The sequence below is a fragment of the Phyllostomus discolor genome, chromosome 10 (assembly GCF_004126475.2).
Source record: "Phyllostomus discolor isolate MPI-MPIP mPhyDis1 chromosome 10, mPhyDis1.pri.v3, whole genome shotgun sequence".
Classification (NCBI taxonomy): domain Eukaryota; kingdom Metazoa; phylum Chordata; class Mammalia; order Chiroptera; family Phyllostomidae; genus Phyllostomus; species Phyllostomus discolor.
In genome coordinates, this window is record NC_040912.2 from 70000063 (window position 1) to 70020623 (window position 20561).

General features: G+C 36.5%; 1 protein-coding gene across 1 annotated transcript in view; it reads right to left on the minus strand.

Annotated features, from left to right (window-relative positions):
* Positions 1-20561, minus strand: part of CADPS2 (calcium dependent secretion activator 2) — a 575914-nt gene that overhangs the window by 281844 nt on the left and 273509 nt on the right. The window contains 1 exon segment of the mRNA XM_028525503.2: positions 5722-5833. Coding sequence (XP_028381304.1) covers positions 5722-5833 — 112 coding nt within the window.

Below are 20561 nucleotides of genomic sequence, written 5' to 3' on the forward strand. Positions count from 1 at the left end.
ATATTGAATCAATATTAAATTTCCTAGGTGTGAAAATGGAATTGAAGTGTAAGAAAATGTTTGTTTCTTAGAAAATATGTTGAAGTTGTAAAAAATATTTAAATAATATTTAATAACATTTAACTTAAAAACTTTATTACAAATATTTATAAAACCAGGCTTTGCATTTTGAAATAATTTAAGTTTACAGAAATGGTGCAAAGATAGTATTAAAAATTCTGGTATACCTCTGACAATTGCCCCCATAACTAACAGCATACACCGTGGTACATTTGTTAAAACAATGAAACTTACACTGGTATGTTACTATTAATTAAACCCGACTTTAACTGGATTCCACCAGTTTTTCTATTAATGCCCTCTTTCTATTCCAAGAGCCAATCCAGGACACCACATTGCATTTAGTTAGGTCTTCTCAGTCTCCTCTGGTCTATGTGACAGTTTCTTATTTTTCATGACCTTGAGAGTCTTAAAAAATATTGGCCAATTATCCTGTACAACATCCCCCAGTTTGGTTTCACCTGATATTTTTTCATAATTAGATTGGGTTTTTAGAAGGAACACTACAGGGGTGAATTGAGTCCTTCTCATGACATCATATTAGGGATATGATACAGGTGCAGAGCATCAAGGGAGTGTTAATTTTTGTTACTTGGTTAAGGCAGTGTTTGCCAGTTACCTTTTCTTATTTGGTTGCTCCAGTGGGCTTCTTTTCTCATTACCGTTTTGAAATGGGATACAGAGCAGGGGTCCCCGAAAATAATGCTTACAGCCCATGGTTGGGGGAAGGGGGCAGATGTTGATACAGTGGTTAAGATACTTTTCATAACAATGGCAAATTGATAGTTAATTGACAGCTGTGCTGACGCCCCAGGTAGAAGGTCTATGTGACTTTCAGGCTGTATACTGACTTGTTACATAGATGGGGGAGCTTATACATCTCCTGCATGAGATGCAGGGAACTGGATGTCCCTGTGTCATGGGGAACTCTTGCCCTAACTAAGGATGGCAGCCAAAAGAAGGTAAGAGATATAGGGGAACTGGCAAAGTAGCACATTACAGGTGGGGCCAGATATGAAGTCACGTAGGAAGCTCCCGGTCAGTATTTAAAATGAGGGTGGGCTAAGAGAAAGAGGAAGCCACAGGAAGGAGCCAGGAAGCAGGGGAATTCTGCCATGAAGACTGAAAGAATAGGGAGCAGCCATGTCACTTCAGAGGGTGTAGAAGGGCCACCCTGTCAGCCAAGAGGTCTGATATGTAAGGAGGTGTCACATAGTTTTGCATTAAGAGCTGGAGTAAGAAAGAGAAACCTGCTGGGAAGCCTGCCAGGAAACCTGCCTGGAGAACATGGCAGCAGAGCAGATGGCACTGTGTGGGGACCTGCCTAACCAAGCACAAATTAGTGGGAAATGCCTGGAATGCTGAGCTGTGACAAGGAATGCTAAGCCACAGATTTCTGCTTTTCTGAAAGATGGTACTTCTCACTGGTATACTCGTAAACTGGCCTAGGTTGGCAAAGGGGGCAGGATTATGTGTTTTGGGGTGTTTTAAAGGGAGTGGGACTTATCAGCAGAAATCTGCCATTATTCTGAACTGTATAATCTGTAAATAACAACCTCTTTCTTTTTTCACCAAATTCGTGCATTGAAAGTCATGCTTCTTGGTGTCTGGCAATCAAATCCCACAGCTGTTCCAGAATAGCAGTGGCAATGTTCTATAACACTTTCAGTGAAGGTAAGTCATACCTATGTAACACAATTAAGTTCATTTGTCACAGTCTGTATTCTGTGATGGGATACCCTTGACGCTCCTGGTTTGCTGGTTGGTGCTGGTGTATATGTGTGTATTTGAATACCTTAAAGTACATTCTTTGTGATGCACAGTCCTATGGGTGTCAGGAAATATATATAATTCTGCAGCCAACACCCAGAACCACAGAGAAGGTTCCTTCACCTGTGCACCCCTCTGTAGCCAACCACTTCCCCCTCGATCAGTCCTTGGAAAACACACATCTGTTTTCTGTTCTCATAGTTTTGTTCTTTCTACAACATCATACAATATATTGCCTTTTGAGTCTGACTTCCTTCTCTTGCATTTCAGTTTTCTCTATATCGTTGCATGAATAGTTTGTATCTTCTTTTTACCAAATAGTCTTCTACTCTGTGGATGTACCACAGTTTGTTTACTGATTCCTCTGTTGAAGGACATCTTATTTCCTCTAGTGTTCAGCAATTATGAATAAAACTGTTACAAACATTTACATATAGGACAGACATTATAAACCACTGGATAAATACCTAGGAGATCATCTTTATAAGAAACTACAAAGTTGTATTCTAAATGGCTGTACAACTTTGCATTTCCACCAGCAAAGAATAAGTTTCTATTGTTTGCATCCTTGCCAGCATTTCTTATTGTTGGTTTTCCTATACTTTAGACATTCTGTTAGATAAACAGTGGTATGTTCTTGTGGTATAAATATGTGTTAAGGGGTCTTTACTCATCTTTCAAATACAAATGCTACCCAAAATTTGAATTTTAAAAGTCTACTTTAAAAACTAGAATCCTGCCTGGGCTGGCGTAGCTCAGTGGATTGAGTGTGGGCTGTGAACCAAAGGATCGCAGGTTCGATTCCCAGTCAGGACACATGCCTGGGTTGCAGGCCACGGCCCCCAGCAACCGCACATTGATGTTTCTCTCTCTTTCTCCCTCCCTTCCCTCTCTAAAAATAAATAAATAAAATCTTAAAAAAAACCCCTAGAATCCCCAGGTATATATTTATAAAATTTTAAACTGTAGATTTCAGATCACATCAAGTTTTTTTCTTATTAAATAAAAAGTTCTGTTTCTAAGTATAATAGCAAATACATACATAGGATACATTATCAATAGCCCTAGCATTCAGATATGATTACCAAGTTCTTCTAATTGTGTGTGTGTGTGCACACATGCTCAGACTGTAACACTTTTAAAGACCTAAAATTTAAAGCTGGGATGAGTCTGGTATGTTTGAGAACGGAAAGCAAACCAAGTGTGAAAGGAGTAGGATAGTAAGCGAGAGAACCAAACTAGTAGACAAATTTGGAGAGAGAGTTCAGTTCACGTAGTGCAGCGTTCTTAACTGTTGGTGTGTTACCAGAAGGCCTTGTTGAAACAGACTGCAGCAACCCACCCCCAGACTTGATACAACAGATCTAGAGTGGGGCCTGACATCGGCATTTCAGTCTTCCAGGTGCTGCTGCCACTGCTGATCCACGGTCCCAGCTTGAGAAACCCTCTTGGCCATGCTACACTATGACAAGGAGCCTGACTTTTATTTCAAAGACATGAGAAAACAGTGGATGATTTTAAGGACAGAATGATGTGGTTTGTTTTGAACTTTAAATAGATCATGGAGACTGAGGTGTGAAAACTGCATCAGAGGGACAAGACAATAAATGGGAAAGTGGTAAGCAGCCCATTACCGTAGTTATTGTGTGTGAGAAATCAGGTTATCTTGAATTAGGGTAGAGGAGATGTTAAAATGTGGATGGACTCAGGATAAATTTAGGAAAAGGATGACAGAACTTGCAAAAAGATTGGGTATTAGGATGAATGAAGGAAATCAAAGGAAATGTCAAGGTCATTGGCTTGATAACTACCTCTATGGAAGATTTTATGGGACAAAAATACTTAGTTTGAGGTATCTGTAAACATACCATTAAAGATACCAAGTATGCACATTATATGGATATATAAATCTGCAGCTCCAAAGAATAAAAATAAAAAAACTGAAGTCATTAACACACAAATAATATTTATAGTCATAGAACCTATACAGGTCATTAGTTGAGATCTATAGTTCTCAAGCAGGGGTGATTTTTGCACACCATCCAGAAGGGTACCCTTGGCAACATTTGAGGACATTTTTTAATGTCTTAGGGGTGGAGGGGTATTACTGTCACCCACTGAGTGGGATGTTGCTAAATAACATAAAGTGTAAAGAAGAGCACCCAACAACAAAGAATCCTGCTGAAAAGATCAATAGTACTGAGACTGAGAAACTCTTGTATAGACAAAAAGTTGTTTTCCTTTTTAAAAAAATTATCCATTGATTTTTAGAGAGAGAGAAGAAGGGAGAAAGAAGGAGGGAGAGGAGGGGGATAGAAAAGGAAAAGAGGGGAAGAAGGGGAGAGAGAGACAGATCAACTTGTGGTTCCACTTATTTATGCATTCAGTGATTGCTTCCTGTATGTGCCCTGCACCTGCAACCTTGGTGTATCAGGATGACGCTCTAACCAACTGAGCTACCCAGCCAGGGCAAAAGTTGTCTTTCCTGTATGAAGGGAGCATAAGGCCTTTCTCAGAATACAAACTGATTGGAAAGCATGCCACTTAGATACACAATTTAAAAATTGTTTAAATATATGTTTAGCCAACTGAGAAATGAATTAAAAGTATCTGAAGAATTACATTACAGCATTATACTTCAAATAGTTGCTATCAGACAGTGAAAAATAGTTACAAAAGTAAATAAAGTAAAAATATAATAATAGTTCAAATGAAAATTCCTGATTCATAAATTCATCAGACTATGTGTAATCTCCAGGACTCTGCCGTTAGATTATGCTCTCTGTACACTTTTGTTAAATGAATAAATTCAGAAATATACAAGCATATGAGTAAATGAACAGTATGGCTTAGCTCTGGTAGATATTAACAAATACATGCAACAAGGCAACAGAAGAGAGAATTGGAATGTGAGTCCAGGCCCATAATCTCTGGAGTGTGGGCACAGATTCATAAAATCCTTAGCAATGGAGAAAACTCAATGGTGCAAATGACACACAGAAGAGGAGGATCTGAAATGAATAAAAATCTCAACCTTGGGAAAAAAATTCCAGTGTATACAATGATCCTAGCATGACAAGGATCATTGCAAATAGACCATCATCACAAGAAATTTTGAGGAAAATTTGTGGAGGTTTTATGCATGGAAAATATCTGTGACTGCAGTGCTCAGGGCTGGGCAAGGCAGACACGAGACACAGATGCTAACTTTAGAGCCTACCCACTGGAGCACATCTACTTTGTGAACAAGACAGAAGACAATTTTTCACACAGAGAGGTGTTAAGATCACAAATCTACCCTAATTTTAATGCCTTTACTGCTAGAAAAAGCTGAGTAAAGATACCCTGGAATTACAGGATAAATATATTCTAGGTATAAGGAGGTGACTGTAAGAAAAAAAAAAGAATTCAATGTTAAAATAAGGGTTAGGAAGACCTTCTTACAGGGAAAATAGGAGAGATAAGAGATAAATACATTGAAGAGAGGTCTATAATTAGTCCAATCATAATAAACATAAAGAGCAGATGACTTTAAACATAAAGACAATGTTTTTAACCCATGGACAGAAATGTTTTAATGAGAATCACTTTTTACCAGGAAGTACAGGTTGGCCTGTGGAGGACATGTGTGAGAAGAATGACTGAATGACTACAATCTCATATGTACCTTTTATCACACACCCAATGCCTATCTCAATAGCATGTTATTGACAACTGTGTTTAATAAAGTGGAGCAGCTATAAGCTGGGCTCATGAGGAAAATACAAATCAATTATTTTAGGTAATTTATGAACATAAAGTTCACACGATGCATACTGGTCCACTTGAACTCCAAATCAAAGGAAGTTAAAATTGTATGACCTCAGACACACAGAGCTGACTGTAACTCACCCTTCCCAGTTCTTTATCTTCAAGGGCCAGGACTCCAGTGCTTTCCGTGAAGAGCTTTATTTTGACCACAGGCCGAGGATGGGTAGTGGTGAAATCGCCTTGGGTTCCCCATCTGCAAAGAAGTAACAAAAATTTTCTTTGAAATGCAGCATTATTTTCTTTCTAGATAAATGTGTTTCCTTAACAGACATGTTAAGCAATATAGAATCTTTTTGGCTCAATGAGATTTTTATCTTTGCTTTTGTTTCTGACAGATGGCTCAATCAAGAAGGAAAATAACAATAAGCTTTAAAGCTTGTAATAATTATGCAGCTGTTCTAAAAATTAGCACACTACAGTATAAAACTAGTATGTGATAAGAATTTAGGTTAAGGTGAAGCATTACAGATGCAGCTATTAAAATCTGCTATTTAATTTGAATAAAAAAACAATACCATTTTTATGGATGGCTAGGGAAAATTACTAAGGGTTTGTTTATCTAAGAGGTAGTTTCCCAGAAAATTATTTTCATACTGAGGATTTTACCCTATCTCTTCTTGAAAATTCCTTACTAGATATTATTTATATTTTAAAAAGTGAATTATCTCAAGCCTGTTACTTCACATGTATTTTTTATCCTCACTGCAGGATATGTTTATTGATTTTAAAGAAAGGAATGGAGAGAAAGAAAAACATCAATTGGTTGCTCCCATAGAGGTCGTGACTGGGGATCAAACCTGCAACCTTTTGGTGTGAGGGCTGATGCTCCAGTCAACTGAGCCACTTGGCCACCAGGCCAAGGCACTTTACATAATTTTTTAAAGCTCCAGTAAAAGATAAAGAAATAAGCATGATAGAAATAAATGTTTTCCTAGTACACTCTTCTAAAAATGGGATAAGTCTGCCAATATCTGGCTTTTGAAATCATCATCATAAAGTGACACATTTTCTTGGCTCATATTTTAATTAATAGCATCTCATCTTTACCACATACCAATTCAGTCTAGTATATTTATAAATTTAACTGACACACAGCTGATATTTTAAAATCTTATCAATAACTGTGAGAGATCACAGGCATAAAATTTACCATATCATGAAGAAAATGCCATTGAGAAAAACATACATAAGAGAAAAAAGTGAGATTTAACAGTAAAAATTTCTGTTAAAATAAATCACCAAAAAAAGTCAATATATTATACTGTATATATTATTTTTAAAATAACTTAGCATTTTAATGGAACTATCTAAATTTATTTTATAAACCATATTCAGAAAGCTTGGGAAACACATAAAACTGAGGAAAAGCAAATGTAATCAAAATTAAATAATTGTGATGACTTTCTCCCCTATACAGAAGTTATATCACAATACATGTATAGTAAACCCAAGGTCATTTCAATGACTAAGGAAACTAGCATTCAGATCCAGTTTGATCTTTTTAAATTAGAGTCATATGTCAGAGGGAAGAGAAAGATTCAATTAGGATGGAAGAGCAGCTCAATTTCTATTTTAGGCTTCTAGAAAGGAGTTAGCAAAGAACCTTTTTGTCATTTCTTAGAATTAAGACAGTCTGAGATAAAATAGAGCTAAAATAGGGATAAAAAATAGATTCAGAACTAAAATAAGGGAGTAGAGAACACTTCTCAATTCAGTGTGTAGAACCATAGGCCTTGAATACAGTCAGGCGATCTGGATGACAACTCTGGAGTAGATTTCCATGACATATCCCTTTTGTTTGGTATTATGTAGTTATATTTGGAAAACTAACTCATGGAGATATTTTCTTATAATTGCATTTTATATATTTTGTAGATATAAAATGTATTCCAAAATGTGTGTGTGTAACTTTTCCATGAGTATTCCAGGGAACTAAAAGGATCCTCCGTTGTGAATACCACGTTATACATACAGCTGGCCATAGATCAAGCTTATTAACTGTGCTGTTTAAGTCTATTGTGTTTCTGGTACCCATAAGTCTTACAGACTTTTGGTATCATTTATACAGCAAGGTATTACAATCTCCCACGAAGAAAGAGATTTTGTCAATTTCCCTTTAAATATTTTTCAGCTTTTGGTGTATATTTGATGTAAAAATATTCAACAGCAACCATGTTCTTTGAGTATGAACTGTTTATTATCTTTTCCAATCCCAAGGCCATGATTATTTTTCAATGGTTGAACCTGTGTAAAATTAGAGAGCTAACACTATATTAGGAAGGGTACAATTAAAGTCATATGCCAGAGTCACACTAATAGCCCTGGCTGGTGTGGCTCAGTGGACTGAATCCTGGCCTGCAAACCAAAGGGTCATCAGATGGATTCCCAGTCAACTCCCACATGCCTGGGTTGCAGGTCAGGTCCCCAGGGCAGGAGTGTGTGAGAGGCAACACAATGATGTGTGAGAGGCAACAACACAATGATGTTTATCTCCCTCTCTCCCTCCTTTCCCCCCTCTCTAAAAAAAAGTAAGTAAATAAATAAATAAAATCTTAATAAAAAGGGAGTCACACAAATATCCTAATAAACATATTCCAAGTACATACCATAAAATTATTAGTTATGGTATGTTAGTTAACTATTTGATTCCTAATACAAATAGAAAACAAATAGAAATTTAACTAGTTAATTTAACAAATTAACTATTAGAAAACAAATAGTTAACTAAAATTTATAGGAAGTCAATAATATAGAACTTGGGAATCTAGGATATCCCAAAACCAATATGCCACAGGTGGCAAACACAAGGCCCGAGAGCCAAATCCAGCCCTCCACCTTGTTTTATCTGGCCCAGCACCTTGTTTCTACCCAGCAGCAGCACTGAGCTCTCACTTAACCGTTAAGGAGTAGTTACATTTATACAGTCCTAAAATTACATTTGGCTCTTTGAAAGCAACCACCAGCTGATGTGGCCCCCAGTGAAAATGAGTTTGACACCCTTGCAATATGCCCATGAAGGCAGGAAACAGGTGCATATCATAGGACCCAGTAGGCAATCTACAAGCATACATCTATCTACAAGGTCCGGAACCTCTAAGTCAATAGCATGGAATGCTAGTAGTCTGTTCCTGTGAGGAAAGCTTAAATAATATGCTTTCAGGTGGGGAGAAGTTAAGGTACAAGGATACTGGGATTCTAGTTGTAACAGACTATGCTTTTACTGACATTTGACAAGAATGTGCAATTTTAAAGGGGTGCATAAATTAAGTATGGTGGCAGCTGATAGTCTTATAAACATTCCAGGCTATAAACATAAACTGACACAACCTCGACAGTTTCTCCTGTGAAAACTAAAAGTTAAAAAGATATATACAGTTAGAAAATGGTTACAAATTCTATAATGAATGAATTGAAAACCAAAGCCCTTCTCCCTCCACCAAAAAAGGCAGGGGAAGGAGGGAAGATGAAAACATGCCTATCTTCAATATTCACCAAGATATTCCTTGTTTTCTACTTAATTGGCATGTTTAAACCCTTTCAGAAATTAATACCAGTTATTATCTTCCTACTCTTTTCTCTGTATTATGTGATAAAAGAATACATTACCCTTGCTGTCAATTTACTTTGACTAAAAATACATAGCCTTTTTCTACTTCTATGAATGTATTATTTATGAGAATTCAGACTTCCAGTGTAAATCTTCAAATAAATAAAATATCTACAAAGCACCTTTATGAGGACAGCAGGGCTTCCTGGCTATAACAACATGGGGTAGTTCATACACCAACTGAAATAGCAGACATTAATTATGTATTTGCTACTCAATGAAGTATGCTGAAAGTTCATATCAGAAGCCAAAATATATGATCATACCTACTTATTCAGAAGGCTATTTCTAGGAATTTCTCATAACAAAATAATTCTGATACTGAAAAGATGGTAAGCAGGAATGTATTTACTGTAGCTTTATATAAACAGCAAAAACAAGCACCTAATATTAGGAAAATGATTATATAAATTATGTAGCATATAATGGAATATTTTGCTGCTACATATAATAATGGTTGTGAAGATGATGTAAAACCATATGTGATGTAAAATAAAAAAATGGAGAGGGCACAAAGCTGAATGTGGGCCTTTTATTCTTTCAAAACAAGCTACTAATTCGTATGTGCCAGTCTCCACTCTTGTGTCAGCACCCAGTCTCTAACCCCTTGGCACTTATATTCTAATATAAATAATAGATAATAAAGATCTGTATTATTGTATACAGTAACATATATTTCTCCCTACCCCAGCCTTGCATTCCTTCTGTTCCTGTCAGCAGTTTTCGGTCTCTCATCATTGCTCCTTCACTCACATCCACATCGTAAATGAAGCCTGATCTATAGGCTTCGTTATCCTTACTCTTAACACCTGGGTACCTCCCACGGTCTCCCAGGGCATCTAGACAACTAGATTTAAATTGCAACCTGAAAGGATTTTCAAAAATAACTGGCGTATTTGTTTTAAAGTATGTTTAAAATCATGCCACAGTAAAAAGTTATGTCAAAAACCACTTAAATCCTTTAACTCAGAATTCTTCTTGCGAACACATAATGCACCCATAACTATAGAAGCTAAAAACAGAAAAAAATAGGCTCAATCTGCATTCCTTATACATGACCAGCACTACAGAATAAAAGAAGGTATATGAAACTTCAAAAATTATTTCCTCCATCTCTATATTATCGCTCCAACTGTGTGACTGGCACTGGAAAAGGGTAGACAACTCAAAAAATCAAGACGACAGGTTGTGCACTAAATGCACTCTGGTAGGGAAGACAGACATAATTTCATAAACATGAATAATAAATCAAATCATACAGAACGAATAGGTTCTAAATTGCATTTCTTAATTACTTCTGAAGATGAAGCACTTTTTCTTTATTGGTCATCTGCATTTCTCTTATGATTTGCCTTTTTATTACCATTGTCAATTTATCTATTAGTAGAATTTTCTTTTAATCAGTGATTTTATAAAACTCTTAATAGGATAGACATTTACTGTTTCTGATACATATAGCAAATACTGTCAGTGATGGTTATTTTCTATTGAACTATTGTTTATGGCTTTTTAAAATGTATAGTTTAAAAATATTAGGTAGTAGCTCAGTTCTATCAACTTGATTTATAGTTTCTAATTTTGACATCCTAAAGAGACTCTCCTTAACCAAAAATTATATGGATATTAACCCGTATTTCTTGTGCATATCCATAGTTTAAATCTTCAAGTTATCTGAAATTTAACAGTGATAATAAATGAGTTTCATTTAATTCACCTATCCCAATCTCAGTTGGTTTAGAAGTCAACATATTTATAATATTATTATATAAACTCAGGTTTTTGAATTTTCTGCCCTAAAGATTTATCTTCTGAGCTGTGCTATACTGTGTGAGTTACTGTAGAATTATTAGATACAATAATATCAGTTAGAACAAAAGGGCAATAGATATTTTGAACTTACTGTATTTCCATTAAAGAAAAAGGGAGATCTCTGCACTTATTAACATTTGTTCCAACATTCCTTGGTTAACTCTTGAACTTTTTTCTTCTTCTAGATAAGTCCTATACATTCTTTGATAAATTCATTTCCATAGTATTTTATACTTGGGGATTCTAAGTGATCTGTTTCCTTTATATTGTCTGACTATTGCTGATACATAAGAAGTTATAAGCTGTTCTTTTTAATATGATAGTTTTGACTTATTTCCAATCTACTGCCTTTTTAAATGATGTTTTCTTCACCAAATTACCATTAATTGTATTACAAAGATGGAATTATTAAAATAATCAAATAGCAATGACACATAATTCAATTATATCACTAATTTTGTACCAGAAAACATGAAATAAAAGGATGCGACTACAGGGGTAGAAATGAAAGTCTTTGGAGAGTTACACATAATTATTAAGATTTTTCATGCTGCAATTATTTTAACAAAGAATCCAACTACAGATAAATTATTTCCATAACTTAGGCATGTTAAGGACTAACATGATGTACATTCATCAAAAAAACTTCCCACAATAATAGTTTTGGTTCACGACTTAAATACCCAAGCACCAGATATTTGGTTGTACTCACATTCTCTAGGGAAAGTAAAAAAAAAAAGAAATCTTTCTAAGTTCTCTGCAATTAGGTCCGAGGTCTCTTTCTGCTGTCCTATGAAGGATTTGCCTAAGAAAATAAGTTGGATTCACTTAAATCAAGATAAACAGTCAGGATTGTTTTGAGTTATTTTCAACTACTTGTGTGTGCTGAAAAAGTAGACAGGCAATCTTCACAAGCTCTTCAATAGGGACCAAAGAGGAATAGAGATCCTTGACAATGGGGTGCAAAAGCTCGGTGGTACATATCCTCAAGAGTATCAAACACTACCATCTGCAGCTATGTGCCTTCCTGGGCACTGGATGCCAGGGGAACCTATCTGGTTGACTGAGGGCATACAGCTGTGTCCCTGCTCTTACAGCAACCCTCATGCAGGTGAGCCTTAATATGTTATCATTACATAAAGAAAGCTGTATACTCTGCCCCGCACCCATGGTCTACTATCAGTCTCTGTCTTGCTCATGATGGCCATGAATAGTCTAGAACCATTTTAAAACAAATGTGTATGCCAAACAGGTACAGTAATAGGACTTGTAAAATATACCAAGTAACTTCAAGACTTATCTATTAATGCATATACATGACTACAGCTCTTTAGTTGAATAATTTAAAATTGGGAATTAAGGTTAAAAAGAATTACTAAGGGCCTAATTATAATAAATGAAAATTTAAAATAAACCACAGAAAGCATTTTAAAAACAATGTTAACCACTATACAAATGTTTTTAAATACAGCATTTTTGGTTAATATGAGAAAAAGATAGTCACTCTTGTCAACCTTTTTCTAGGTAGAACACACTTTTGGAACAGCAGCTTCTGACATTTAAAAATTTGAAGTTTTCTAAGTTATTTTCTAGGGCCCAAGTATATCAGAGTTTTATCCAATACCAATGGAATGAAGCCAAAAGATTAAAGGAATGCTGAAAAAACTCATTTTCATGGGGTCATAGATGGCTGGTGACACATCATTTACTATGGCTAAAACTATGAGAGGTGAAAGGACCTATTTGAAAACTTCAACTGTCTGATTCCAACAGGATGCTGAAAATTTAGGTCTACACTTTTGCTAAAAGTCTGCAAATGAAGATACAGATTTGAGAGTTATTAACATAGAGGTGCTAAGAGAGGCTCTGAGAATGAATGAGCTTCTGAAGGGTGACCACTGAAACTCTATTATGGAAAAGATTCATATCTTACAAGTCCAAGACTGTTTGTGTACATGTACCCTTGTGTGTATGCACCCATATGCATATTTATTATTTATTTTAAATACACAGGATATTCAAGTTATTCTATAATATATTTTTATGTAACACTATGTATTGATCTTTATGTATCAGTACATGGAGGTACATAGTTCTTTTTAGGACTGTATGTCTATACTGTAATTTAGTCTACAACTCTTCTGTTGACAGGCCTATAGGTGGTTTTCAATTTTAATTAGTACAAGTAATGTTGCAAAAAATATCCTTTTGTATATTCAATTGTTTTTACGTAAATATTGAGAAGAACAAAAGACTAGAGACAGAATTCTAAGACAGCCCAAGATTTTAAACTGTTCTGAAATGTAAAACGTTATCCTAAGTAACTGAAAAGTTTGTTTCATGAGCAGGTAGATATACTTTGCCTCCTTGTACAACCAAAAGAAGGACAACAACAAATATAAAAACAAAAAATAACCAGAATTGCCAGAAAATCGAACTGTATGGCAGTCCAACAACCAAAGAGTTAAAGAAGAAACATTCATCAAGACCACCAGCAGGGGCAGAGATAGGTAGCTAGGGGGAGAGGAATCACAGCAAGGCAGTGGCTGAAGGACTGGGCAAGGTTGCAGGTGATGGACCCAGCTGTCCCACATTTGCACGTGGATAAACCAGGAGGAATAACTGGGGAGTGAAACAGACCACACAACCAAGGGTTCCAACGTGGGGGAAATAAAGCCTCAAAACCTCTGACTGAAAAAAACGTGGGAGTTGTGGCAGCAACAGGAGAAACTCTCAGTCTCATAGGAGAGTTCATTAGAGACATGCAGTGGGTCCTAGCCAGGAAGGATCCTCCCTATAAGAATAAAGTCCCTCCAGCCCATGAGGTCACTCTCTGCTTGGAGTTGGCCTGCTCCCATGTTCTCTGCTATAAACTCTGGGTGTTTGGTTCAATTCTTTGTCCTAGTCACTAAGAACCTGGTTACCTGTGCACACCTGTGACAACGGGAAGAAAAATGTGAGACAACTATAATAGCATAATCAATAAAATATATTTAAATAAATGAAAAAGTTTGATTCATAAAAAATTTTACTATGTAAATAAAATTTACTATAAATAGCCATGTTATTGTCAAAAGTTACACAGTACAATGTAAAAGTTCATTGTAATATAATGAATTTTAAATGCAAAGGTTGGTTAGAATTTCAAGATTTTACTGTAAACAAACATCCTTCTGCTTCATATTTAATAATCTGAAGAACAGATTTAAACTTCCTTTAAAAATAGAGAATATTATATATTAAATTTTTTATATATTTAATTAAATTAGTTTAAGTTAGGTGATCAATAGTTGTTATAAAAATTGCCTTACTTATTGCCATTATTGTTGGTGACATAGTTTGAAAGCATTCCAAATTTCAAGTTGTGACATGTAAATTGAATCATACTGAGGTTAGTAATACATACACCCTAGGAAATATAACTTTGGCAATGAACAAGATTATGACATGATTTTCTAGGCCACCTAGGATAAATCTGTTGGATTTATCCAGCAGATTACATTGTCATTTAAGACAGCAAAGTATTCTACTTTATTCTTTCAAAAAAACCAAAGAAATTATTCTACATAGCTGTACAGGGTGGGGCAAAAGTTGGTTTACATATGCTTGCATGGAAAATAATATAATAATTAATAAATATAATACACAAATAAACTGTTTCACATATTCACAAGTGTAAAACTACATTTACTCCCCCCTGTATATCAAAGATAGCAACCTTAATAAAATCAATGACACAAATATCACAACACTGTTTAAACACGTTCATACAAAGTTGTGTGAGAAAAAAAGTCAAACTGATTTTTTTAAAAAAGGAAATTAAAATATTGAAACCATTATCTGAACTTTTGCCTACAGTAGAGTACAGCGGTAGCAAGACAGGGCTAAAGAGTACAGAACCCAGAGACAGTTTCAAGGCTCAAATACCAATTCCAGCATGCAGATGAACCCTAGGCAAGCGACTCTGTCATAACTGAATACTTTCCTCATGAAACCATTGAGGCAAAGTGATAACACCATAATAGCACAGCACATGTCGTAGAGAAAGCACACACAGAATGCCAACTATTCGTACTGTATCCATGGAAGTGCTACTACTATAGCTTTACTGTCTAAGGAAAAATAACACCTCCCTGAAAAAAATAATAGTTATGAACATTAAAGATTTAATAAGTTTCATTAAATGGTGACATTAAAATCCAGACGACATTAGAAACTACAAAGAGAGGCATCAACTAAAAGGCAAACATGACAAAGGAGAAAAATAGAGAGAGAGAGGATGACACAGAGAAAGGAGAGAGAGACGGAGTGGGGAAGAGGAGAGGAAGAGGGAGAGATGGAGAAAGGGGAGGGGGGAATGAATGATTAAAAAAACAACCCAGAACAGGTAAAGACAGTTATAAACTGAGCATTACTCTGAATCTTAATGTATTTTTGATTGTTATCTTTAACCTTCCTTTAAAACATAATCTGAAGTCTAAAATGTTGGCATATGATGCATGTTTAATAGGCAAACTAGAAAATAATCCTTTAAAATAACTAAGTTTTATCACCCTAAACTTTTGGGGCTACCTTTCAAAAACACCACATTCAACTTTTTATTACGATGGAAACACAATGCAAAGTTATCTATTTCTGTAAACATGACAAAGAAAGAAGAAATCCTAGTATGATATCTTGAACTTTAAGGCAGAAAAATATCTGAAGGTGGGTAATGATCACTCTCATAAGAGAAAAGTCCTATGGGCTACACCTTCATGCTCTCTTACCATGCTTTGCTTCCCTTTCTCTCCTTTAGAAGAAAGAGCTCCCATTTTGCTGCTCTAAAAATGGTAGAAACCTCAAGAATAATGGGATAGAATTATCCTCTAAAGTCTCTATTCCATTTATGAAGTATTCATGCCATTAAACCTCCATATCCAGAGTACAGAAAGCATATTACACTTGCACTATTTTCTTCTGGGAAAGTCTCACAAGAATGTTAGCACAAATTCAGGTTTCAGAAAAGACAGAAGATACAATCCCTCACAGGCATTTCCTTTTCTTTCCCTTGTAGCAGGATAGTTCAAAGACATTAGCTTGAAGCATCTAATTTTAAAGAGAACCATTTGTCACATCTTACATTACAATTCTACTTGGATAAGACAGTAGGAAAGAAAGTGTAACTTTTCATAAGACAAAACCCCAAATTTTTAAGAACTTAAATACAGAAAGACAGGATAAACAATTGCTATCTAAGGTAAATTAATGTAACTAAACAATATCAAGTTTGTTATAACACATGCATCCCTACAAAGAGGTGTAAATAATAAAATGCAATAGTGTATAAATGAGCATAAGTATACAGCATGGGCCAACAAATAGTTATCCACAGAAATTTATTAGCATGTGTTCATATTGTTCTCAGACCCTCAACTTTGAAGCTTGTGTGAAAACATTACCCAGGTTTGATCCTGTTCTTTGACCTAATGTAAAAGGTGGATGTATTACATAAACTGCAAAACAAACCTTTTCAAATGTAATAGAATTAACGTGTCATTCTTTAAAGATGAGAGGTGCTACAGAAATTTAAAACACCGAGTTTCAAATTATTAGGCCATAATTTTCACTAATCAGCACAGCATATGGTCATTAGTAAGTTGGAGTGCCCATCAGTTACTAGCACACACTTGTTTTACCACATCTTCCAATAGTCAATCTCTAATTTGACAGAACTTAAAAGATAGGTTGATAATGTTCTTTGCAGCCAGACATATAGGTGTAAACATTTTTTGCTTTTTATTTTCTTAATTTAGATACCTTGGAATTGCCAAAGTACTACTGTAACGGGGTGCAGAGCATAAATTCCCCGAAAACAGGAAAACCACCACCGCAAAAATGAGGGCAGGCTAAAAGAGAGAAGGGGAGACCCATGGGGTCTGGAGTAAGAGAGAGCTGGTCTGAAAGTCAGAAGTCCAATGAGTCCCCAGAGCTGCCGGTGCAGTGGGGGGACCTGCCCAGCCACCCAAATTTGCGAGACATTCTCGGAGCTGAGCCGTGACCAGGAACGCTAACTGCAGACTTCTGCTTTTCTGAAGGAAGGTACCTCTGACTGGTGTATTCTGGAACTGGCCTGGTTTGGCAAAGGAAGTCAGGATTATGTGTTTTGGGGTGTTTTTAAAGTGAGTGGGACTTAGAGGCAGAAATCCATCATTATTCTAAATAAACAGCCCCTTTCCTTTTTAACCAAGCTCTTGCATTGGGAGTCACGCTTCTTGGCAGTGGGGAACTGAACCCCACAGCTGTTCCAGAACAGCAGTGGTGGGGTTCTGTGATACTATGTCAGGGCATCCTCCTCTTTTTTTCCCCACTTAAGTTTTATTTATTTATTTAGATTTTTAAAAAATTGAATTTATTTGAGTTTACATTGATTTTAGTAAAATCATATAGGCTTAAGGAATACAATTCTATAATACATCATCTGCATATTGTATTGTGTGTTTACCACCCCAAGACAAGTCTTGTGCTGTCACCATTTAGCTCCCTTCTACCCTCTCCTTCCTCTCCACTTTCCCTCTGGTAATCACCACACTGTTGTCTGTGTCTGTGAATTTTTTTTTTTACTTAGTTCCTTCACATTTTTCATCCAGCTACTCTCTGCCCTCCCCTCTGACAGCTACAAGTCTGTTTCTATTTTGTTTGTTAGTTAATTTTGTTCATTAGATTCCACATATAAGTGAACTCATATGGTATTTGTCTTTCACTGATTGGCTTATTTCACTTAGCATTACTTTCTAGGTCCATCCATGCTCTTGCAAGGGGTAAGATTTTCTTCCTTTAAATGACTGAGTAGTATTCCACTGTGTAAATGTACCATAGTTGTTTTATCCACTCATCTACTGATGGACACTTGGGCTGCTTCCAGATCTTGGCTATTGTAAATAATGCTGCAATGAACATAGTGGTACATACATTCTTTCAAATTAGTGTTTTGGTTTCTTAATGGCTTATATTTTAAAACAAATGCTCAACTATTTCCTACTGCTCTGAAGGTGGAAAAACTCTTGGTACTGTCTCAGAACTATAACACAGATTTATTTCATTTCTCCTAGAAATGGTCCCCCTGGGGTCTCCCTTCAAATAAAATGACTTTTTTCTTTTCTTTCCTAAATGACAGTATCTTGCGACAATATAAAAAAGACTTTCCGACTACACAGAAGGAGTTTGAGACAACAGAAATGGTTGAACTGCATGAGACCTTTCCTTGAAGACAAAGCACCAGGCTTTCAATGGGGGATGATGCATGGAACAGAGACAAGCAGATGCTCAAATACACAAAGCATGCTGGGGGCCCGAGACCAGCCCCAGGGACCTCTAGTGGAGCATACCACATAGTGGTGACACTGTCCAAGCAGACTCAGGAGACAGCTTTGAGCAGTGAGGTCTAATAAACTTCACAGGCTAACAGTCACTGCTGGCACTCATTCTTCTGGTTCCTGTGAGACCTGCCTTCGTGTTACTCAGGAAAAGGAATCCCTGCTTGTGAATTTCTTATGGTCAGCAACTCCATAGTTGTGAGATAACTTGGAACACAAATGCAACACAGATATGCCTTCAAAAATTAAGGACACAAATTCAAATACTGTAAAAAAATTTTGGTACTTGTGAGATAATGGGTGTCCTGCTAGGGTTTTAAGGGAATAGAAATCACAGTTGTGACTTGTGTTTCTCCAACATTTACCTAGCTGGCTCTTGAAGGAACAATTAAATAATGACACTTTCTGTAATTCTTGTCCTCACTTGTGCAATAGAATGCTATTCAAAAGCATCTATCTAGAATGTGCCCATCATGAGGGTGAACGATGAAAATACAAAGATGAGGGAAATGACTCTGGCCTTCAGAGACTCAGGCTTACTGGAAAGGGAGAAGCATGAAAAGTAAACATATACAGCACTGAGAAAAGCTACACAGTGGCCTTCATTTGAAGATCAGAGTACACTGTACTACATTGCTACATTTATTATTTGTCTTAGCAATTACAGCCACATTCCTCACTGAAGCCTCCACTGTGCTCTGAACACAACAGGCACACATACATATTCAAGAGAGAAGAGAGTGTGTAGAAAGAATATGGACTAAGGACTCTGGAGTGTAGGAGGAGGACTGGGTTTGGATGCTTGTTTCTCCACTAAGTAACTAAGTTAACTCAAGTGTGTTGGTTAAACTTTTGAGGATCCATTTTCTTGCTTTTTAAAAAGAAAATTGTATTTATTTACTTTCAGAGAGAGGGGAATGGAGGAAGAAAGACAGGGAGAGAAACAGCAATGTAAGAGAGATACATGGACTGGGCACCTCTTGCACGCCCCCAACCAGGGACCTGGCTCGCAACCCAGGCATGTGACCTGACTGGGAATCGAACTAGTGACCTTTTGGTTTGTAGGCTGGCACTCAATCCACTGAGCCATACCAGCCAGGATAAGGATCCATCTTCTTATGTAGACAAGAGACATATTAATGTCTTACCTGACATAAATTGTAAGAATACATGAAATCAATAATAAAACATCTACTGTAATGTCTGGGAAATCAGAAAGCATACAAAATGAATGGAGCACCCCATTGGAAGCATCAGGCGAATTAATGCAGATTAATAGGTATAATCCAGCAAAGTCAACTAAGGATGGGCAAACAGGAAAGTGATAAACCAGGGAAAAGTGCAGAAGAAGAGAGCTAAGGTAACCTGAGAAGGAGGCTAAGAAATCTGCATGCAGCATGCTCTCATCCAGCTACAGACCTGGGGCAACTAGCCATGAACAGCTGGCCTCCTGCTGTAGCGGGAAAACACTGTTCTTTTACGTATGATCTCTCTTTACAAACGGTCCTTTACCACCAAACTTCAGAGCATGAAAGTAGCTCCTTTTGCTTTTCTCTAGAAAGATTCTACAGCTTTGTTAAGTGCTACAAAAGTCTGTGTTTATAAACAAAACAAAAGCTCTAAAGTGCACTGTGGTTTTTACCATAGAAGATGGGAAAGGGTAAAAGAAAATGGAAGATATGGGAACAAAATGATAGAGTGAAGATTAATATCCTTGACATGGCTCTCAAGGCTGCGCATACCCGGCCCTGAGCCAATCCTCATGCCTCACCTCAACGCTTTGAAACCCCGGTGGACACCCATTAAGAGGTTCCTGCCATCGGGCACCACACTTGCCTGTTCATGTATTAGCAGTATTGATTTCTCATTATCACATTGTTCCTTGCCATGCCTTATTAATACTTTTTATCTTTCTGTTGAGAACTCAAGGGTTATGTCTCCAGAAAGACTTCCCTAGCTATCTCCATTTGCTCCACTGGACAATCCTCCAAATAAGTTAGCTTGCTGGGTCATCTATTTGCATAGGATCATATTCATTTTCTTCAAAGCAGTTACCCAGTCTGTAATTATATTTATCCAGATGTTTAGTTGTTGATGGCTGTCCTGCCCTTTTAGACTGTAAGTGCCATTTGCCATAGCCATATCTGATT